Here is a 24,284-nt window from a genome sequence, read left to right as displayed (position 1 = left end):
TTGCTGCAGCACTAGCCTAGTCTTGGTGGCTGGCTGGCTTTAAATAAAGATTTATTTGGCTTTATATGTTCTGTGGCCTGTAACCTCCTCACCTGGACTATAACAGTTAGATTGAACAAATAGCATATAGAAGCTAAACCATAACTTACCCGAATGATGGGGTTATGAAAAAATATCTAACCTATTCTTTCCAAGTAATTGTGACAGCAGCTAAATGTTTGTATTATAAATTGTTGCTGCATTTTAAAAAATAATTAATTTATTCACTTTACATACTGGCCATAGCCCCCTCTGCCTCTCCTTCCAGTCTGCCTCCCTCCTTCCTCCAGCCATCAAGTCACGTCAGGATTGAGTTCATCTTCTTTCCCTGTGGCTTGGCAAGGCAGTCCTGCCAGGGGGAAGTGATCAAAGAGCAGGCAATACAGTCCATGTCAGAGACAGTTCCTGCTCTCCTTACTAGTGGACCCACATGAAGCCTGAGCTGCCCATTGGCTACATCTATGTAGAGGGCCTAGGTCCAGTCCATGCATGGTCCTTTGTTGGTGCTTAGACTCCATAGACCCCTCTGGGCCCTAGGTAGCTCTGTTGGTCTTCTGTGGAGACCTTGTCACCTCCAGGTCCCTTCAGCCTTGCCCCCACTTTCCCACCGGCTCCCTATGCATTGCCCAATGTTAGGCTGTGAGTCCCAGCATCTGTTTCTAACCGCGGCTGGGTGGAGCTTCTCAGAGGACAACTCTGATAGGCTCCTGTCTGCAAGCATAGCACAGTATCTTTAATAGTGTCAGGGGCTGGCTCTCTCCCATGGGGAGGGTCTTGGGTTAGGCTAGACATTGGTTGGACATTGCTTCAATCTCTGTTCTCTCTTTATCCTCGCACGTCTTATAGGCAGGGTAAGTTTTGGATCAAAGTTTTTGTGGGTCAGTTGGTGTTCTCCTCCATCTGCTAGGTGTCTCATCTAGTTAGAGCGTGTCCTCTTCAGTCTTCATGGTCTCTGCTACTAGGAGTCTCAGCTACAGCCACCCTCATGTCCTCCCAGATGCCTACCCTGTCCTATGTCTCCAGCTTGTCACAGAGATGCCCCTACCCACAGTTTCTCTTTTTCTCTGCGCGCCTTCAGCAAAACATTATCTTTTTAATCAACGAGAACACTCCTCAGTTCTTGAAAGGAAAATTAAAACAAATTCTTGACAACAGCAAGATGATGAGCAGTTGCTCAGACCTTCTCAACGTTCACCATCCATCCATCTCTACAGCGTTCCTGTCAGGTCAGCAGGAACAGTTGTCTTTAAAAATGAAGACGGGCTTTTGCTTGGGGCTGTGAACAGCTGAGGATGGAGATGAAGCTAGGCACGTCTCCCCATCCGTGCAGAAACCTGATGACTGTTCCCCATTCATTCCTATCTGTTAAATCCCTGTGAGAGTTCCAAATGTGATCAGAGGTACCACACATCACATTTTGTGTTATGACGAAAACCAACAACCTATATTATTCATCAAACAAAATTTTTGAGTTCTTTGAGTTACCTACTTGTTGTAGATGCCTCTTCTAATCTTCTTTTTTCCAGTACCTTTATTCTGTTCCTTCCAGAAAACTCACTTTTATCTTCCTCCCGTCTCCCACCTAATAATCTAGGAAGAGGACTCTGGTGTCAGCAGTAATTGACATGAAACACGTTGCTTGTATTCACCAGTGAGTTATGAGTGGTCAAGTATCTAAGCGTTATTGCTTTCTGTAGTTTATGAAAGGTGATGGGCGCCAGAGTTCAAGGTTTGGGTTCTGTGTTTTGTGTCTGATCACAGCTGCAGGACACTAAGTGAGACCCAAGACGCACTTTCTTCTGAAAGCTGTCCGTATTACCAGTGCTGTCTTCTGTGATTCTGATTACACTGAGGGTTTCCAAAGGGATATGAGATGTTTTCTTTATTGCCTATGTTATTTCAATCCTTAGCACAAGAATGTGAAAGGCAGAGAGAATTACTGAGGCCAGAAGCAAAGTTAGGGGTGTGAGGAGGGAAAGATGTTACTGGATGCAGGAGAAATTGACGAAGAGGTAAACAGTGCAGGCTCTCGTGAGCGTTTGAATGACAGGGGATCTGGTGACGAGAGGATCCCTGTTGTGTTCCACAGAACCAAAGCAGAGATCTGTAGGAAGTGTGACTATGGCCACCTGACTGACATATTATGATTCCACTTGTTTCTCTGTATTGTCCCCACGGTAATGTAAGCTGTATGAGATTTACTGCTGTGTGTTGCTTTTTTTTTTTAATTATAGTAGCATAAAACACACAAAAATATTTGGCTTGCGGAAGACACTCAGTTCGTATTTACTTAATAGATTGTATACACTTTAGGCTACCCAGGAAAATTAGGCAATTAATCAGTACATGGAAGACGACAGCAAAATTTCAAGTGCTATTTGACTGAGTACTTTTATTTTTTTCCCCATAAGGCTTTGAACAATAATAACACAGGAACATCATTTAGATATGAACAAAATAAACTTTTTGAACTATATCAGGAGGAGGCTGCCACTTTGTCTTCTTTGGCTAAGAGGCACAAGAGAAAGAAGGATGTTGGGACATGGTTTAGTGTTAGCGTGGCAAGAGTGAGAGGATCATTTACTACTCCATGTTGCCCCAGTGTTGCATATATTGATGACTCATGACAAAAGGTTTATTCTTAGTGAGCGATCACAGCACCATGGCACAGAACTGGAAAGAAGGTGCCAAAATAAAATGTGTACATGTTTAACCTTTAGCATTGGATAGATTTGTGTTTAGTTCTTGAAAGACAACTTATTCAGCGGATTTGTTAAGACATATAAATATGTAAAAACTACACATATTAATATACAAAATTCGGTGGCTGTGAACATTTGAACAGCCGTGAATCCCTCTCCACAGCAGACACCAGGCACAACCGTGCTCTCTAAAGACCTTCTAGGGATATGACTTTCATTTCACGGTCTGTGGTGTTCTCTTGAGGCCTTAGTTTTCATATTTGCAATGAGGGTGTGTTTGTATGTATTGACCTATAGAGATAGAGGGAGTTGCAATTATTTTAAATTAGAAAAGTACCATATCAATTTAATAACCTTGATTTAATAACATTAATAATAGAATTGAAAAAAATCCAGGAAGAGAAAACTGCTTCTTGAATAAATACTCTTTGCTAAAATCTGTTCCCTGTTGTGAGCTGCCCTTCTCTTTAAATTAAATCATGAATACTTAGTCCAGCAAACTAAACTGCCTTTTTAAATACATGTTGGCAGTAAGGTATTGTAACATAAAATTGTCCCTCTGTTACTAATGACAAAGCCATTAATCAACATATTCTTTTCTGGAGACAGAGCTGGAGAGAGCCATGACGGGAAATCTAAAAGGGCAGATTGCTGAAAGTGAAGCCTAAATATTTAGGAGAACACATTGAGAGGCATTAAAGAATACACGTGGGCCTATGAAAACAGCCTCTACCCATTATCTCTGCAGGCATGAATTTCAAGGGTACTTACATTCCAGGTGCGCAAAAGGAATTCACAGCACAATTAACCACAGGCCAAACTGAGGAGAACTACCTCTCTCCCACTCAAGTCTTACTTGGTGGCAGCAATTCTAACTGATTGTATGAACTTTAGGTGTTCTATCTGGGCAGAAATTTCTGAATGGGTTTTGATCTCTCTCTCTCTCTCCCTCCTTCCCTCCCTCCCTATGGCCCATCTCCTCTCTCCCCTTTCTCTTTCTCTCTGAATCTCTTTCAAATTCTGATTAGAAAAATACAGTCCATACAGGTACATAGGATCTTGTTGTTGTCTGAAAGGTCAGTAAAGTGTTGTGCTAAGAGCTTCAGGACAGAAAAGAACATGCTGAATGGAATGAGACTCATTAATGGACTCACACAGATGCTTCACTTCCTAACTTTGGTCAGGTGTGTTTTCTCATGGTCTTGTGATCTTTTCATGTTTTTCTTATTTACATCAGAAGCAGATTTTGGAAATGGTCACCTATTGCCACATGCTCATAAATGAAAAGGAAAAGCAAGAACAACAACAACACTATCATAATAAATAAGATGGGTATTTAGCTGGAAGTTGTTTAAATAACCACTTGAAGCTTTTATTTCTAAATATATAATAAGGGTCTACTATAATTTGCACATACTTAGCTGGTTTCTTCCCCAATTGTCTGTTTCTGCTAATGCTCAGGAAGAGAATTACTGTACATAAAAATGTAAGATTGTCCTATGGTTTTCTGGTGAGACCATAAGCTCAGTGCTGGTCTCTTAGGATAGACAGCACCCACTGACATGTCCCAGGGAAGCTGAGGGGTAGCCCAAAGCAGGTGCTCTGGAGGTAGGGTCTGTGCCGAGGGTGTATTATTGAAGTATGGCACCTCTAAGTAAGTTATGTTTCCAATAAGGTTTACTTTTTCCTTTGATTTTAAAAAAAAAACTATAACTAAATCATTTTTTGAGATCATTTCCACCCCCCCCCCATCAACTCCTCCCATGGACACCTCGTCAAATTCATGGTCTCTTCATTTAAAATTAGTATTCACATGCACACACTCACACACACACTCACACTCACACAGTGTACATGTGTGCATACAAGCACATTCCCTGACACATATAGTTGAGATTTCATGGATGCAGATTCCCTGTTATATACAGAAGACACTATCTCATAGCAGACACCCTGTGTCTCTGGCTCTCACAGTCTTTCCATCTCTCTTCTGCAGTGCTCCCTGAGCCTTAGGTGTGGGAACGGTGTTGTCAATGTATCAACTGGAATTGGTTGCCCTACAGTTCTCTGCATTTAGGGCAGCTGTGGCTTTCTGTAATTGTTCGTATGTGCTGCGAAATGTAGCTTCTTTGATGAAGGATGACGGCTGCGCATATCTGTGGGCATAAAAGTAAATATTCAGAATGCAGTTGGGCATTCAGCTGGCTTAGGAAAGGGGCATTCTTCTAAGGATCTTCTCTGGGATCCATGACGTCACTATGCATATGTAGTTGACTAGGATTACAGTATAAAACACGAATGCCCCTCTATTAAGTAGGCTTTAAGTCCACATAGATGGCTCTTGATTATCCCCAAGAGCTAAGTACTACTGACACCTTTGGGGATATTGAAACAATCTTCGCTTTGAAGGATTGAAAGTATGAGATATCTCATCTGTGTGATACACTAAAGACAGATAGGTGTTGGGTCCCATCTTTATCTTTTAAATAAAATGCTTATACAAAGGGGAGCAATTGGCATTATTCTTTAAACACATATTTACACTAGTTCCTGATGAACTTACAATGTTTCAGGCCAGGTGACCAGATGCAGAAAGGGCTCACAGAAGCAAACTCTGTAGTTGAATCTACCGGAGTTTTATATGGAATGATGCAAACATGGCTGTCATCAGCAGAAGCCTCTGGTACAGAGGCAGGTCTACAGAGACTCTTTGAATGCTGACTTGATTAAAACTGCAGTTTTATAATAAGTAACCAATAGCTTGTATGGCACACTGCAGTAAGATTTACTAAAGGGCCAACTGTAGAGACAGAGGTTTTGTATTTTGAGTAATTTTGGAAATCACCTCGTCCATTATCAAGAAGGTCTAGGGGAGTCTGGGAGCATCCTATTTTACTAATGGCCTGAGGATCTGTGGCAAGGATATAGGAAAAAGTGGGCAAGAACAGAGGCAGTGAAGGCCAGGCATCTTAGATTGGGTACGAGGTCAAATGGTGGATGGAGTGCTCTATGAAAAAAGCTTACCAGTCCTTTTCAGATTTGGGCAGGGCTTCTAGGATACAATAGGATAGGGAAGAGGACCATAGAGTCAACACTTGATGGCACTGACTTGGCTGTGTTTGACTACTTGCCTCAGGGAGCCTGGAAAGCTAAGGACAGTCCAAGTGACACAGCACTGTCAGAGCACACTGTTTTGTAGCAGTTGGCCATCAGTCAGATGTGCTGAGTTTGCATTTGTGCTCAGGATTAATGACTTTCCTCTGTGCTGGGAGAGCGCCCATGTTAGAAATGGAGAAACTGCATCCTGACATCCTCAGGCATGGAGGCTACAAATGCAAGCATGAAGAAAGTGTAGGTGAGGATGGGCATCCACAATGTGCATGTAAGAGCAGCACTGCTTTTGCCCTCCCTGGAGGCAGAGGGTGAGAAGGACAGTGTGAAGGCAAGAGGGACAATCAGTGCAGTCAAGCTCCATAGCAAGAGTGACGGGGCTTTTGTCCAGAACATAGGCAGGAGAGTGAGGAGAAAGAGAAGTCATGGGAGCCAAGAGAATGACAGTCCCAGTGAAGCCCTCCCACCATAATGAAGGTGCTCTAAGTGCAGTCTGTGGACAGAAAGAAATGGAGCTCTGTGGGTGAGGTAACGATTGGTCAGGCACCTGGATAAGAGAAAGTGAAGAAACTAAGGTGTCAGAAAATGATGAATCCCGATTATTATTATTATTATTATTATTATTATTATTATTATTATTATTGCCACTTTCAATAGATGTGGAGAAGCACACAGGCTAGGATGACATGACTAACCCAGCTCCATCTTCCATGTGCCTGGGCTTGCATGCCATCTGGATTGACTGGGTCCTCGAGACTTTGGTTTGCTCCCCCATTGTCAGAACTGCTTTCAATTATATACGACGTGCCTTTTAGAAAGAAATTGAAGGAGTAGTTATTGCAAGTAACAGATGAGGTAGTTAGACATGATTTGGCGTCTTCTCAGCTGACATCCTGGATATATTTAGAATGCACAACCCATTTAAATGCAGCAGCTTTCATTAGGATGGTGGGCACATTAATGTATGTATATTTAGAGAAATAAAATGTAAATATGCATGCTATAATCACCCATTAGAGAAATATTCCTCGCCTTGTGCCTCGTAATGTTTGTGTAATTATATTAACTTGCAAGGTCTAGAAAGGAAAATCACAAAACTCCTGAGCCTAAGCTGAGTATCTTATTAGGGCAGCAGTTGCCGCTCCAGGAAAGAGAGCAGCCAGTGCTACCCCAATATTCTTACTGATAATGTGGGCACATTGACAGTAGTTTAGCTATTCAGGCTAATTGAAAACATGGAAAATTGTTGACCTATGGATTATGGTAGACCACTGGCCAACATGGACCTGAAACCTAGCTAAAATAGTTCTCTGTTTAAAAGACATGTCTATTTTTATTCAACTGTATTCAATTGAATATGTCTGCCTCTGTGGTTTATCCTTCTAATTTCAGCTGGGGTATCACTTTCCTAGGGAACATTGTTTCTGTCTTCTCTTGGACTATAGTCCATGGAATCTCAGCTTTCCTTGAGTTGTCCTCACGCCTTATTATTATTCTCCTTTTTTTCTGGGAATTGCATGCTGGACTGCAGGTGTCATGAAGGTAAAGGTGGTGTCTGTTTCTTGCTTCATCCCTGGCCATGTGCACAGGCTACCTGTTTAATACATAGTTGTTGGAACAAGCGCTCTGGAGTACTGACTGGAGTGAAGGGATGAGGAAATTGTGCTTAGAACCAGAGATGCTGGTTCTGGTCTCACTTCTGCCTCCCTTGATTATTCTACTTCGAGCAAGAGAACTCCAGTGTCCTTTTCCTCTACTGCAGAGTTAGGGAACTAAAGTATGGGATTGCTAATCGTGTTTATAGATCTATGATTCTGTATGACCCCACATTCCTGTGATTGGTTTGCATGCCAATGGTAGCAATGGAAACATTAAGGGAGCAAATCCATAATTTATTTATTTCTAACTGAATATTATTTTGCACTGATGTTATGAAGCAAATTTACTGGAAGATGAACTCATCTGCACCCCCCTCTCTCTCTCTCTCACACACACACACACACTTCACATTCATAGACATAAGAAAACATGAGTTGAAAGTACTAGGAAAAATGATAATATCTGTCCTGAATGTGTGAAGACATTTGTACGTTAATATTTCCTAAAAACACAATGTATATGGCACTTATACTGTGTTAGGCAGTTTAATGATGATCCAAAATATTCTAGAGTTATTTGTAGGTCATTTGCAAGTACCACATTCTATTATGTAAAATATTTGGGCATCTACAGGATCCATGGAGGATCCTGCATCCAGTCTCCCCTGGGTCTGGAAGGATGATTGCTTACAGCATCTGGAACCTGAGGCCTGACAATTCTCAGTATGAAAACAGAGTAATGAACAATGCAGGGCCCAGAGCATGCCTGGCAGGATTGGTGGGTGTGGAGCCCACTGAAGCACACTATTCCTCTTCATTTTAACTTGGGGATGCTGAAGTACAGATGTGTACCTTCCCAAGCTTTAGCCGCCCTACTCATGGGAATACTTTTAGCATCAACTTCATTAGTTACAGAGGCAGCAATCCATATCCAATTTTCTTTTTGTGTCAGGGATTGTTCATGTATAGACTAGACTCCTTTGTTAGAAACATTAATAATTAATTCTATAAACAAACAAATAAATGAATGCAAATTTCATACTGTCTACCCCAGCCAGTCTTGTCCATTTGGAGACTGGGTTGCCTATATATGTGTGTGTGTGTGTGTGTGTGTATGTGTGTGTGTAAAATATATATATTATATATATATATTAAAATTCCTGCTACAGACCTAACCTAATTTCCAACTGATAATAGATATGGATTCCCAGAAGTGCTCTAAGCCTCCTGATAGTAACGTCCTAATTTCCTTTCCTGGTAAACGTTTTAAATAAGATTTTTGCACCAAAGGAAATTAACCTTTAAATTAATCGTAATTATAAAATGCCATCGCTGATTTTTGTCTCCAGCCTAATTACTTTCTATTATTTAAACGCAGCGTACCTCCTGTGAACTTCAAGTTTGTTTCTCTTTCACTCCTGACCACACAGTACTGGTGTCTTATAGCAGAGGCCACCTGGGGCATTCCCTGCCACTGAGGCCTTCTTCAAGTGTCAGCTGGGATCCAGGGCTTACCTCTAAGCCCTCTGACAAAGCATTCTTTTCACCACCCACACTCAAGGCAGCTCTGCTCTGTTGTTTTCATTCCACGCATCTGTTAGTGGGTCTTCTGAGATGCAGTGTGTCCCAGTCCTTCTGTCAAGAAGGAGATTCCTAAGCTCATCCTCCTGTTTCTCTTCCACACCACTTCTGAAACAAAGGCTCAGCTGGATGCAGTGTAGTGGCCACTAGCCCACATCATTCACTAGAAGACTGGCTGTCAAGACCATCTCATCAGGCCTCTGGTCCAGAGGGCCTTTCCCGAGCTAGCCCTTTGGCTTGCTGCCATCTGTTGTTTGGAAGTGGGACTAAGGTATCCAAGCAACTTTATCTTACAAACATGTACATAAAAATTAGGGTGCCAAGGGTCTATTTTATTTTGCAACTTGATTCTTTTTTCCTGTGCTATTTTTTTAATGTGAGGTAATAAGCACAGAGCATTTACCACAGGTGGACGAGGGTTCACATTATTGAAAGGTACAAAATGATCAAATGGAAGATTTTTTTTCAAGTTATTTTCATAATGCTACTGTTCTTCTCTTTCCATTCATATGCTCTGACATTCTTCTCCATGGATGCTGATTAAAACAATTGCCCTATTCTGTGTCTACTAGTTAATTTAGGTTCCTGGTGCCAACAGTATTTTCTGCAGGAAATACTTCTTTTGTATGCCTAGGATAAAAATCTCTGCTTATCTGAATGCTGTTGCCTCTATATTGATTCTTTAGAAGCCAAGGCTTCACAGAAAATGAATCATTTTTCCCCCTCATATTTTTGACTAGGAAAGATTAGATTTACATAAAGACGAATGTACCGTGGGTGTCTGTGTGTGTTTGTATGAATAAGAAGCTCTCTAGTATTATAGAGTAGATAAAATGAGAAAGAGGAGAAAACAAGAAATGATTGTTGAAGAATCAGCTTCCACTTTTTATTTGAAAAAAATCTAAATTCAGAGATAGAGCGGATGCGTTTCTCTTAAGTGACCACAAGAGGGAGCAAAGTGAGAACCAGAGCTGAGACCAGTGGTAGCCAATTTTGAGGCACTGTAAAGAGGCATGTTTTACTGCTAGAGACCAAGGCTGTCACCGAAATGAATTCTCATGTGACTCAAAGGTGGCAGAGCATATTCGTTTGTCTCACACATTGATCTTGCAATATTCAGTCTTTTAATTTTTACATATGACAAAACCCTCACCCTTGCTTTGAAAATGACAAAAGGTGCTTTATTATACCCAGTGTTTTCACTACTTAGAACCAAGTGGTCCAAGGAGGTGTCACATTTCTGTGTTGTCTTCCATATATTTCATGTAATGTTTGTGGAAAGCCAATTGGTTAACTCCTTCTTTCCTAAAAAATGTATCGGATCTTCCTCCAGGTTGGGAATGGTGTGTGTGTGTGTGTGTGTGTGTGTGTGTGTGTGTGTGTGCGTGTGCGTGTGCGTGCGTGCGTGTGTTCCAGGTGATAAAATACAGTGGAGAATGAGACATCCCGCCCTGGATCTTGACAGCATCCCCAACACTCTTTTATCCAGAGCTTTAATGTACTAGATTATGGAAGTCCAGTGATTTAATCTTTAGAGGTTTATAAAATTTATGTGTTGAAATAGAGCAATAGCCATTTTCTTATCATTTCAAAGCTTAAAGAAATCATCACCCTAAGTGGTGGTGAAACACATCTTTAGTTCCAGCACTTGGGAGGCAAAGGCAGGCAGATTTCTGAGTTTGAGCCTACCCTGGTCTAAGGAGTAAGGACAGCCTGGGCTATGCAGAGAAACCCTGTCTCAATGTGTGTCGCCCCACCTCCCCCTCTCAAAGAAAGTAAATCTCAGGCAGAATGAACAGATCTTAAATAAAATACAAAGTTTCTGTGGCTTGGGTGGGTGGAAAGGGAGGAAGGCGACGTCTTTCGCTGTGACTGCACTATAACTCTGCAGAGCACAGCTACATGTTAATGGCATTCCATGCCTGGACCCTTTAGCATTTAAGGACAAGGTTATTTCCCTTGGCAATCTTTAAATCCCTCAGATCATTATCGTTACAAACAGATGATCAACTGATAATGTATAAACTATCTATCTTTCCTTTGATTGTTTATGACTCTCTGTAAATAAGACAGGCACAGAGTATGCTGTGCTTTTCTCTGAATGGCTTTTACCACTTGGGGGTTATGTTGGAGGGTGATTTAAAATAACAAGAAACCTCAGGTTACCAAACACAGTGTTTAGAATGACCTGAAGAACCGCATTGGAATCTTGACAGATGACTGACAGTAGGACAAGAAGGAAGGGAGGGACAGAAGGAGAAAAGAAAGGACGGAATGGAAACCAGGGAACGTTTGATATGCCAGGACCGTGACTGGAGCTCAGAACCTAGTTATAGGGCCATTGGGATTTTCTCTCCTCTTACTGTTTTATTTGTATTTTTTTTGTAATTTCTGCAGCAAACCTTTATTCTTTCACAAGCAAGGTTAAGCATTATGTTTTAAGGGTGCAATTCATCTCCATGTGCATCCTCTGCATAGTAGGTGACTGGCTTCAAGGAGCTGCATTCAAGCCGGATGGTCCTGGCTATCTAGAGACATGTTCAAAACACACAGAGTGTAGTTTGATAAATAGTGAAGGCCAGCAGGCTTTAGAAGAAAAAAATCAAACAAAAATAATAGAAAAGTGTTATCCTGAAAGCAGTGAATAATTTGCTATGGTTGTCTTTTTAAAAGAAAGATTCTATAAATCGATTGTTACTTTTATCCCTAGGCCCTCTGGCTTCTGAGTATTCAGGACAGGTTTTTATTCATTTGAGTTTAGTTGGTGGGCATGTGTGTGTGTGTCTAACTCCCAATTAAAATAGCTAGAATTCATTTTCCAACATTGCTTTCAGAATAAGTCCTTTAGGCTATGACATGCCACATCTTTTCCCCAGGTGATTTCCATATTGAATAACATTTGGAAATACATTGCAGCTCTATTAGACAAGGTGGCTACAGTCATACCTCAGGAGCCATGAGGATTCCAGGACCTTCCTGTGCACACAACAACTCTAAATGCCCAGGTACCCTAGCTAAAATGACAGAGTTTATATATAACCCACATACACTCTGCACTGTACACGGGGTCATCTCTAGATGATACTAGTTAATACTCAACGCAGTGCCAGCACTCTGTGCAACAAACAGTTGTTGTATTATAATATACTATTATGTTACACAATATAAATAGTATACTATTTGGGAAATTTTGACAAGGACAAAAAAATCTGGACAGATTTTGTACAGATACACAATTTCCCCTCTCCAAATATTTTCTATCTGCCATTTTGAATCGACAAATAAAGGGACCCACAGATATAGAAAATGTACTTAGGAAAAGGTACTTAAAAATGAATGCATTTGGAAGAGACCAACATTTAGTTGTACCTTGTTCTACTGAAAATACTTTAAAAAAAAGAAACAGTAATGAAAATTGAGAAGTCATATGTTGAGAGACTTTTTTTTTATCCTCTCATCATAGGTTAGTGATCATTTCTGTAAAGATCTTTTAATAGCAGGTAACACATAAAGATAAATTCTTAGCTCTGTCACTTGAGTGCTGCACTGGTTGCTGTGCCTTCCTTCTTGTCCTACTGTCAGTCATCCATCAAGCTTACAATGCGGTTGTTCAGATGATTCTAAACACTGCATTTGGTAACCTAAGGTTCCTTGTTATTTTAAATCACCCTCCAACATAACCCACAAGTGGTAACAAGCCACTCAGAGAAAAGCACAGCATACCGTGTGCCTGATGGGCCGGCGAGGTTGTCTGCAAGAGAAAAGAGCCCAGTATATGCTAAAAGGCATGAAGACCAGGAATCTCAGACGGGTTAAGTTCCTCTACAGAAAATTGTAAACAAGAACAAACGTGGGGATGAAGGAGACATGGGGCCATAAGGCTCAGCATGGCCAGAGTCAGGAGAGCTCTGCCATAGAATGCAGTGATGCCCACTCTCCTGGAGGAAGTCTGCTCTTTTAAGGCAGAACAAACACATCCAAGTGTATTCTGAGGGTCCCTGGGCTCACATGAGTGCTAAGTTGAAGGTAAAACTGTTGAGATGGAGTCCACACTTTGCCTTTATTTTTCCTGGGTGTGAAATTTCTCATCTAAAAGCAGATGACATCACAGTTGAAGGTACTGGCTGGGTTACCTGCCTGATGGTAGTGAGCAGGCCAGCATGCTGGCAGCAGTACCATTCCAAAGCTCTTATCTGAGGCGAGCTCTCTCTCGCTCTCTCTCTCTCTCTCTCTCTCTCTCTCTCTCTCTCTCTCTCTCTCTCTCTCTCTCTCTGTTCGAGGTATAAACTGATTTGTGTTTCCTCCTTTCCTTTCAAAAATAGAAGACTTAAATTTGAGACAAAGCCTTTAAAGAGCTAATTAAAGTTGAATATGGTTATCAGGACAGGGCTACAGTCCAACTTGATTGAAATTATTAAAATAACAAGAAAGAGATGGAGAAAAGGCCATGTAAGGACTTTGAAAAGGTGCCATATATAAGGCAAGGAGAGGTCTCAGGACAACCCATATGCTAACACCTTGATCTTGGAGGTTCAGCCCCCAGAGTTTCTGTTGTTTCAACTGGCAACGCTGTGGCCTGTGATCAAGGCAGCCCTGCTGCTCCACGGGAAACAGGAGAGCACCCTCATAACCCTGCATGCTGTCATATTCTAGAGTGCACAGCAGGTGGCAGTGGTATGCTGTGAGTTTCTGCAGCCAGCTCACTTGCCAGCCTGTGGCTCTGGTTAAGACTATGGGGTCAAGCACAGAGAAGTTCAGGTTCAAGCGTTTTCACTGCAAAGAGATGTTGCATTAATGTGTCTGTGGTAAGGCTAGCCTCGAAGCTCAGTGTGCCCAGTGCTTGCATAGCACACAAGACCCCTGAGCTCAACTGAAAGCATTGCATAAACAGCGTGGTGGCACACCTATAATCTCAGCCCTTGGGAGGAGGAGTCAGTAGGCTACACAGTACGTGTGAGGGTAGCTTGGGATGTTAACACTCCTTCTTCCTCTGTTTCTCTCTCTCTTCCGCATCCCCTTCCCCCGGCCCCCGCCCATATCCCGGTGTTATACCGTCTACTACCCTCTATTTCAATAATGATTTTTACTAATTCACGGAGTTTAAATTGTGTCCTTGTCCCTGGTTTGTTGATGCCTCTTCCCTCTGACTTTTGCTGGGTGCACTCGTGTCTGTGAGCACCGAGTACAGATCTGTTCAACTTCAGAGCAGCCTCAAGCCTACTGTACCCACCCAGTTGTCATGACCCTGTCCTTACCTCTACAGTGTTCTCACCACAAGTTACAGACCGGGAACTGTCCTCTTAGGGTGCAGACTTACCCAGTTTGGCAAGCAAGTAACTTTATACAGAACTGCCGACAGCTTTCAGAAAACACTTCTTGTTTTTGTCGTCTTTCATAAAAATTAAGCATCAAAATCATTTTCTTTATAATTTCCCAAAGTTGGATAAAAAATTCAAGTCCTCTTTATATAAGATTATTAAAAGTCAGATTTACTCTTAGAAGTTTTGGGGGAACATTTTATTAGATGCTGCAGGATAAGATTCATCTTCTAAAAGATGGCGGAAACTTCTGATGTCCATGGGTTCACATGATAGTGGCAAAACTTTTACTTAGGGCAGAATTCTATAAGACACATCTCTATGATTTGTATTCTCTGACATATTAAGACTTTTCATGACAGGGTTCCCTATAGCAATATTTTTCCCTTGTATTATGTATATTTTAGCCTTCACAAACTTGTGTCTTAACATCCATAAAATATCAGTAGCTGTTCTTAAGTGTCCTGGGTTCTTTCTAAAACACATTGGGATCCTAGATGCTCTCACAAGTGCTCTAACAGTGACCATGAACAGGGTTCACGGGGTTACTACTTTTTAAAAATTGCATGTATTTAATTTACTTGTGTTAAATGGTCAGAGGACAACTTGGGTGTATTCTTTCCTTCCAGCCATGTGGGTCCTAGAGATCAAACTCAGGTGATCATGCTTGGTCCTCTGAGCGCTCTCTCTCTCTCTCTCTCTCTCTCTCTCTCTCTCTCTCTCTCTCTCTCTCTCTCTCTCTCTCTGTGTACATGGGTGTTTTATCTATATACCACACCCAGGCAGTGCTGGATGAGGCCAGGAGAGGGAGTCTAATCCTTTGGAACTGGAGTTACAAACAGTTGTTAGCAGCATTGTGTGTGCAGAGAATGAAATCCAAGTGTTATGTGAGTACATCAAGCACTTGTAACTGCACACCACCTTCAAGAGCAACCAGTCAGTCCTACATCTGTGTCCCATGCCTCAGCAGCTCCTTACTGGGGTTGCATCTTTGTTACTTTCTGCCTCAAGACTACCTTTTTTAGCTCCCCTATGCTGTGCTTTCCCAAGGGAGCTGTGAGTATAGGGAAACTGTCCTTGTTTCTCTCTTTGATCCATATTGTCAGCTCTGCTTACTTAGAACTACACAACCAAGACTCAATTAGGAAAAACTGAACACACTTCTCCCTTAGACCACTCTGAGGGATGTCCGTGTTAAGTGTCAAACTTGCAATGTGTTAGTTATTTTGGAAAGATGCTGGTTACACAGGCTCTTAGGTGCATACATAAAAAAAATGTATGTATCCTTTATCTGCCCTAATCTCTGAATAATGCTTTTGTGTATATATGTGCTTACTGGGGATCTTCTCGTACATCTCAAATAACCTGGCCACACTCAGGTAATTATTGTGTCCCCACTCTACTTTCCATAAGAGGCACTGCTATGTACTCATTCACTCATAACGAACACCTAAGAATCCCTTCAGAGTCCTTCTTTCCCCTTATCACAGAACTCAGCCCCTTCCTGCCCCACTACTCAAAATGTTTTTAGCATGGGTCTTATCACATCAGTCATATCATGTCATCTCTTAACATACCACATCATATCATGCCTTACCAGATGATCATGCCATATGTCACATTATATTGTAACATATGTCATAGAATGTCATATCACATCATGTGGTACTATCCTATGACATGTAATCTCAGATCATGCCATTCATCTCATTATCACACGAGTTGATTTCCGTTAGAAATTCAACTGGTAGCAAGGTTTTAAGCACTACTGCAAATTATTGATCATTGAGATTTGTTGTCCTTGGTGATCCTTGATGAAACTGACTAACCAGCAATACACAATAGCTGAACTGTAACAAAGGAGAATATTCTCACGTTAACTGCATTTAGAATTCACTCCTGAGCTGGCCATGGTGGTGCTCATCCTTTAATCCCAGCACTCAAGGAGGCAGAGGCAGGAGGATCATTGTGAGTTTGATACCAGCCTGGTCTACAAAGCGAGTCCAGGAGACTCAAGGCTACACAGAGAAACCTTGTCTCGAAAAACAAAAATAAAACCAAACCAAACCAAAAAACAAAACAAAAAGAATTCACTCTGTCTTTGATTTCCCATCTGCATTCTCTACTACAGTTGTTCTAAGACCTGATTTTTGAAATACCTTTCAATGAAAGGGGAAAAGCATGTTTTTAAAATGAGTGCTTCTCTGTCTCTTTAATATGCTGATTCTTTTGTGGAGACTAGCTTAGCCTGATGGGCGCTAAAGGCTCATTTCCTATTCTGCTGGGGTATTGAGGGGTATTGTCTCTGAGACAGGGAGGCTGGGGAGGAAGCGCTAAGGAAGCTTTGAACTTGAAAGACACAGAGTAGAGCTTTAATACTTACAGCTGTCCTCTTCTTCAGTTATACATTTCACAACATAACAGGCATAGATGAAGCCCGCCAGCTGAAACAAAACGGACAAGCTTTAGACATCACACAAAAGCGAGAGCCTGACCTCCCCGGGGGGAGCAGCATTTCAAAGGCAAGCGGTTAGGTTCCTATTTGAGCTTCCAACATCGTTCATCTTTTGTGGATGTTTACTCCGGTGGTATTTACCTACCTAGTCAATAAATCTGTTGCTTTATTTCTTCTTTGATGTCTGTGTGTGTAAGATTTACTAATTGCTAGGTAAATATGAAAAAAAATTATTTCAGGTGCAAAGGCAGGAAATGAACTATAGCCACTCATGAATGGAATCACAACACTTCCTTTTTTTTTTTTTTTCTTTTGTTTTGCTTTGTTTTTCGACACAGGGTTTCTCTGTGTAGCCCTGGCGGTTCTGGAACTCGCTCTGTATGCCAGGCTGGCCTCAAACTCAGAGATCCACCTGCCCCTGCCCCATGAGTGCTGGCATGTGCCACCACCACCCGGCTTCAAGACTTACATTCATATCAGACTTTTCTTGAAGTCAGGACATATGTTTCTAAAATGGAATTCCCCTCAACTATCGAAAAGTATTGTGAGGAAAAGAGTGCAAGGCGTTCCCATTGTGTGTTGCACGGGCTCCTTGAAAGTAAGAGAAACTTACTGAAACACGTGGCAGGGATCAGGGCCTTCTGAGAATAATTAGGACCACATGTTACAGAGATGCAAATGAGCAAGAATGGTTGTCAGAATTCTCTGAGCTTGGGTTTGCACCTGCCATACCAGCTTCTCTGAAACGCCCCACAGAAAGGTCCCAGTGGCCATCAAAGGTCCTTGCTCACCGAGATGTGAACTTATACAGAACTTCAGCAAAGCAGTTTGGCATCTAAGCCTCAAGACTGAGTGGCTTTGTATTCTTTCCTATCAGTAACATTTAATTAAATTCTTAGCTCTGATAGGAGGAAATGATGTAATTTACTGATAAGTGTCTTATAGCAGAAGCAATCCAAGTTTGATGAATACTATGTTTTGTTATTGTAGAAAACAATGAGTTTTATTATGAGATTTTTCATACATATTAATCCTTGTACCCTGTTCTTTTATATACTCCCAATGCCTGCCATCCTCACTTATTTCTCTTACTGTTTCTCTTTCTCCCTTCAAATCCTCCCTTAGTATTCCTGGCCATATGTGTGTGTGTGTGTGTGCTTATATGTATATGTAGTGTATATATAATATATATAAATCTCTATATATGTAATTTTAGATATATAAATAAGAGAAAATGATATTTTATCTTTCTTTCTCTTCTTTCCCTCCCACTTCATGGTATATCTTTTCCTTCTCATCTCACTGCACCCTTTCTACTTTAATGTTCTATCTGTGATTATGCATGTTCATGTAAATATGTATTTAAATCTAGGTTATACGTATGATAGAAAGTATGCATTATTTATCTTTCTCAGTGGCTTTGAAAAAAACTTAAGTATCCCAGGTCCATCTACTTTTCTGCAAATGACATGATTTCATTTCCTTTTACTGCTGAACACAGTTGTGTTGTGTACATGTATCACATTTTCTTGATCCATTCATCTATTCATGGACATCTGGACTAACTCCTTATCTTGCCTATTGTGAATAGTGTAGCAGTCAACACAGGTGTGGAAGTAAATGGTATGTTCTCAGGACAGTGATCATGGTGCCATTGCAGCCAGGCATTGATCTAGGTGAGTACTGACCCCGTGAACAAAGACCTCTGAAAAGAAACTGATTCTGTCTGAGAACAAAAATTTCTGAAAGGAATTTGTGTCTGCAGAGACCGATTGGGTGATTGGAATTTCAGTGCTGTGGAGAGATTGGAATGGTGCAGGTCCCGAGACTAATTACCTTATGTTGGGCTAAGTTCTGGCTCCTGCAGAAGAATCATTCATACTGCCTGCGCACTGTTGTGGAACTAACATCTGTGTCAACAGATGACCTTTCAGAACTATTGGCTCAGCAGGGAACTATCTTCTACCAATCCAGAACTTAAGAATGCCATTAGATAGCATCTCGAGCCTACAGAAATGTTTCACTTGTCTTGATGTACTTGCCTCTCTGATGTACCTACCAATGAATTTTAACGTTGCCTCGGTTTATGACTTTTGCTGATCTATAAAACCATAAAAGTGTGGTGAAACTGATTCACCATTGGAAGAAGGAATTTAGGGTAACCTAAATCTGTGTTTCTCAAGTCATAGTCCCCCAAAGATGAGGGCTGTAGATTTTGTGTCGACAGCTGTGGCACCACATTGTGGGACCCAGAGAGTGATCCACTTTCCACTGAAGGAATCACCTGAATGGAAAACCAGTATCTGTGTGGACCCATTGAGCCCAGGCCAGGAAGGAAACATCTCAATGAAAACCAGTACCAGTATCTGCGTGGACCCATTGAGCCCAGGACACATGGTGTTCTTTCCTCAGTGGATTCTTGGCCAGTTCTTTCTGGGGCTCCTGACCTCCCTTGGTTTGATCAGTGGTCCATTTTGTCTGTTCTGAGCTGGCTAAGAAGGACCGTACTTTGATAGATACCCATTTCATCTCCTTCAAAGTATTTTGTTTAAGGTATCTGATCTCCCCGTCCTGTCCCCGCCCTACTCCCTGCTTTGAAGGCATCTTGGTTTTGGTTTGGTGTGCTAGCTTGCTTTCAGTCCTATAAAGGCATTTTGGTCAGTGTTTTATTTGCTTTTGCAACTTCGAAGGCATTTCTCGTTCTTGTTCTGTTTGTCTTGGTTTTCATTGCCTGAGACACATTTTGATTTATTACCATTTAGCCTTTGTCTCCTGACATTCCTCCTCAAATTCATAGCTCTGCGTTTTTCCTGCTGTATGTCCTGTGACCTTGCCAAACCTTCAGTCTAGGAATTTTATGAGCACCTGAGGATAAGGGCTCCTAAAGGAGGAGACACTTGTTTCCCCCGTATGAACGTGTGGAAGTGTCAAGGGTAACACCCCATGACATGCAAGGGCCTCGAAGGGAACCCCAACAGACATACCCTGTACTTAGGTAAGAAGGAAGTTTATTGGAAGACACATACTAGGAATGTGTCACAAAGTGTCTTGAGTCCCTCTTCGCCCCTCCCTCCCACATATATAAATGTGCAAGATGACCTCTAGACCCAGTGCGAGAAGAGGGTTTTAGGGTAAAAGCTGAGAAAACGAATCCCAAAAGCAGCATAAGAAACTGACCCAAAACACATGTTCCATAGTTAGCATAGACAAGTGACTTTTCAGGAGAAAAGGCAAACAAATGCTTAAATATGGGGCACATGGTTTTCAAAAAGGAGGAAATGTTTAGAGACAAATCTCCGCCATGTACTCTAGCTGGCTTTTGGTGCAATCATCAGGAACTTGAAAGTAGATGGGAAAATGGGGAGACCCAGGGATCTAAACATTTACTACCTCCAAACTGGTCTATTTTGTGTCCATAACTAACTCCTAGGCAAGGAAGTTACTCTTCTTATTTTTCTTAAGGAAAAGACAAAACACAAACAGGCAGCCTGCTTCAAATAAAATGTAAAATATGATTTAATGAATTGAAAAAAAACCTGAACGAATTGTAATGCATTAAATATATGATATAGCACAAGACCCATTTAAAAACTTTTAACTAAATAAAATATAGTTACAGTACTTCCTCCTTCCTCTCCTCCATGCTCCCTCCCTCTCAAATTCATGGCCTTTTATTCTTTAATTATTATGTCTACATATATGTATAATGAATACTTATAGAAATACAACCTGATGAGGCTGTTTAATGTTTCTTGTAAATGCATACTTTTTTGGGGGGGGCTGACCACTTGGGTATCCCAAATCTATGATTTATTTTGTTATTTTGCTGTGATGTCTAAGCTTTGTTGTCTAGTTGACTCGTTTGATCAGAATAAACCTCAGCTGCAAGGCTGCCTCCTTCAGGTTGGCTTGTGGGCATGTCTTTGCGGGTGACTTTCTTGACTATTAATTCATGCAGGGGCATGTGCTGTGGGTGGTAGCATACCTAGGCAGGTGTGGCCGGTATGTATAAGAGTAGTAGCTGAATGAAAGCCACGGAGCAAGCCAGAAAGCAGCATTCCTCCGGTGATTTCTGCTTCTGTTCCTGCTTGGGGTCTTGCCTGACTTCCCTCAGTGACAGGGTGCTAATCTTGAAGCCTAAGCCAAATAGACCCATTTCCTTCCCAACGTGTTTTTGGTCAGGTTATTTATCACAGCAGCAGAAAGTAAACTAGAGCACAATTTTAAAAAACTAACAATAAAAATGGGTGGGCGGGGGCTGAAGTCACACAGTGGTTTGAGTACATACATGGGATTGTATTAACACTTTCTAAATCTTTACATGCCAAAAGCTATGGGAAGGCTTTATTCTCTGAATGGTCTGGCTCATGAGCACCTTATCCTTGGGACATGGGTCTGGCCCTAGCTGGTTAATGATCTGTGAAGGTGTATCAATACTTAGATACTGCCTGCAACTCTCACTTTCCCCTCCACATTGTGTTCCATGTGTGACTCAGTTTTACTGATTTATCAATGGTTTATCTCTTATTTTCGGCTGCAAGCACTTGTTGAAATATTTGTAAGGCATTTTCTTTTCTGAACCACAAACTTCCCTCTTGATCCTAACTTATCACTTCATTACTTTGAAATGAAAATCTAGGTAGCAAGTATTGATAAAGTCTGAGATCCAGGGCCAATGGGTTTAAACTCATTAAAGTGTTGCTGCTGGATTCTCAATTATTAAGTGGACTCTGCCCGAATGCAGCTAAAAACCTGCATCCTGCTTATCAGTGAGTTTATAATTGTATTCAGCTGCGTTCTCTTACTACCAGGGGAGCTCCTTTGATACTAAAGTAAATCCTGTTGCATTCCATTATAAAAGCCTGCTGATTAAGAGAAGTTTTAGCTTTTAAATTGGTCACCTCTAAGTACAAATGTAAATGTGCTTTCCCCCAATTGATCAGATTCAGAAACTTTGCTGTTTTCCAATTTTCCTACGCCTATGTATTTCTAAATTAATTCTAACTTTCCAATAGCAACTTATACAATTACCAGTAGTGGAGAGTTTCAATTTATTTCTAATGATCCCCAATATTTCCAGTTCTGTGCATCTCTTGAATACTACCTAAGCCACCATGGGGCCCAACCATGGTTACAGACTGACATTATGATTGGGCAGCTTTCATTGTGGAAATTGAGCACAATTAAACAGTACTATTCTCTAACAAAGACAACCAACCATTGAGACAATCCAAAATGTTTTCAGACACTGCCATAACTCCCTTTAAAGGGCAGCATTGCCTTCGGTTGGAGCCACTGTTTCCAGTCCGAGCCTTAAGGAATTTGGCATCTTGAAGAATTGGTAATGTCAAGTAGATTTGAGATGTGGCTGGTAGGAAGGAAGCAAATTGTATAGGTGATAAGTGGTACAGCTGCTTTCATGTGTTGCCTCATCAACCCCTGCAACAGCCCTTGGATCAACATTAGATGGATTTTTGCAGAAGACAAGTAATTAAAGTTGCTTCTCCAGAGTGAGATCCTCAAGCAGGAAAGTGATATTGAGGCACCAACCATACTTTTATCTGATGGCCATTAGGAAATTCATACTAGAGCAATAGACATCAAAACTGTATAGGCAGATTAGGGTCCAACCAGCAGGCTTTCAGTGTGTATCCAATTGCTCTTGTTATATACATGTAAAGTACAGCCATGGAAAAAGCACAAAATTCTTGGTAGACTCCAAATGCCCCCTGAAGTGATGCCCAGACTCATAGCTGCACCTCCACCACACCTGCTTAGAACTCAGTCCCATAGAAAGCTGTTAGTAGCTTGCAGGAAAAAAAATAGTGTTTCCCCTCTACTGTCCCTTAACTCTGTTTCTCAGTATGCCAACAGAAAATGCTAATTCTGTAACTCTTCCCTCCTTATTCACTTTAGCCTTGCACCTAAAGTAATCAACTCATTTAAAAAGAATACATTAGCATGTCAACTCCCCTAAGAAAAGGCAGGCCTTTCCCAGAGTAGGCTGTAGGCTGGTGTGCTTGAGACAAATCCCATAGGCACAGAAAGGCTTTGAGGGAGAATGTGTTGGAGAAAGGACAAGTGAAGAAGCAACGTTGTCTAAGAAACATTCAGAAAATAACTGGGAGATAGGATTATGTTTAGAGAGGAGGAAGGGGGCCTAGGGCAGAGGCACTGTGGCCATTTGCAATGTAGAGGATGGTGACTCATGTCATCAATACAGATATATTACTGTAGTTAAAATGGGATGGCTGGGACTGGCAAGATGGCTCAGCAGCTAAGAGCAAGCACTGCCTGCTCTTGCAGAGGAGCCTATGTATAGTCCCAGCACCCACATGGTGACTCACAATGTGGATAAGGACAGTTCTAATGGATTCAAACTCTCTTCTGGCCTCCAATAGCACCAGGCATGCATGTGGTACATAGACGTACATGAAGGCAAAACATCATACAGATAAAATAAGAATGAAGGCAAAACATCATACAGATAAAATAAGAATGAAGGCAAAACATCATACAGATAAAATAAGAATGACTAAATCTCAAAAAAGGAGAGTTTTTTAAAAAAGATTTATTCATTATTATGTATACAGTGCTCCACCTGCATATACACTTACAGGCCAGAAGAGGGCATGAGATCTCATTATAGATGGTTGTGAGCCACCATGTGGTTGTTAGGAATTGAACTCAGGACCTCTGGAAGAGCAGTCAGTGCTCTCAACCTCTTAGCCATCTCTCCAGCCTGAGAAAAAATTTAAACTTTGTTTCTTCTTTAATTATGGATCAAATAATGATGGAAGATTCATGTGGTATTGTACCAGAAAAAGAATGGTTTATCACTTAGGAGAAAACAAAGCCTTTGAGATACTTATTTTTGGCATCTGAAGTATTGCTAAATCCAAATCATTTTATTTTTCACTCATCATCTTCATTTAGGTAATATTATTTGTTCAGTTCTCAATCACCTGGTGAAGGTGGTGTTGTTATCATCCTGACGTCATTACTGACAGAAAGGAAATGATACTTTTTCTCTCTAGAACTAAATCAGATTAAAATTTCTTTTTGCATCACAGAGTAAACTGTGATTGAATGTCCTATATAGTCACCTCGAAGCTAAGAAAGTAAACCTTTGGCAGATAGGTAGAAATATTCAATTTTAATAACCTAACACGTCACAACCTCAGTGTTTAAAACATTGTAGTTTGGGCATCTGTTTCAAGGGAGATGGATTTGTCGGAACAATTCGTTCCTTGGCCCTTTCAATGAGCACAGGTCAAAGAAAGCCCTGAGCATCAAATGTGCAGCCAACAGGAGAGCTGAAGAGGTAGAAAGAGGTAAGGATTATGAGGGACCTGGCTCTCCAAGGAGGCACACAAGGTGATTCTTCCCCCGTGTGCCTTCCTTCCTCTTTCCTTTCTTCTGGCATTCCCTTTCTCGTTAGTTCCCCCTCTGTGTCTTCTTGGTCTCATATATACTAGAT

The 24,284-nt window shown here is 41.3% G+C and overlaps 1 protein-coding gene across 5 annotated transcripts in view; it reads right to left on the bottom strand.

The window, feature by feature from the left end:
- The window catches only part of NKAIN2 (sodium/potassium transporting ATPase interacting 2), a gene marked incomplete at its 3' end in the record, with an annotated part of 1,039,202 nt that overhangs the window by 10,448 nt on the left and 1,004,470 nt on the right, over nt 1–24,284 (bottom strand). For all 5 annotated transcript variants that reach the window (XM_084776800.1, XM_084776796.1, XM_084776799.1 and 2 more), the window contains one exon: nt 16,733–16,793. In XM_084776800.1, the coding sequence (XP_084632926.1) occupies nt 16,733–16,793 (61 nt within the window). The remainder of the gene's footprint in view (nt 1–16,732; nt 16,794–24,284) is intronic.

This window comes from Acomys minous, assembly GCF_964271855.1.
Source record: "Acomys minous genome assembly, chromosome: 3".
Taxonomy (NCBI): Eukaryota; Metazoa; Chordata; class Mammalia; order Rodentia; family Muridae; genus Acomys; species Acomys minous.
Note: the sequence above shows the minus strand (reverse complement) of the source record. Positions and strands in the feature narration are given on the sequence as shown.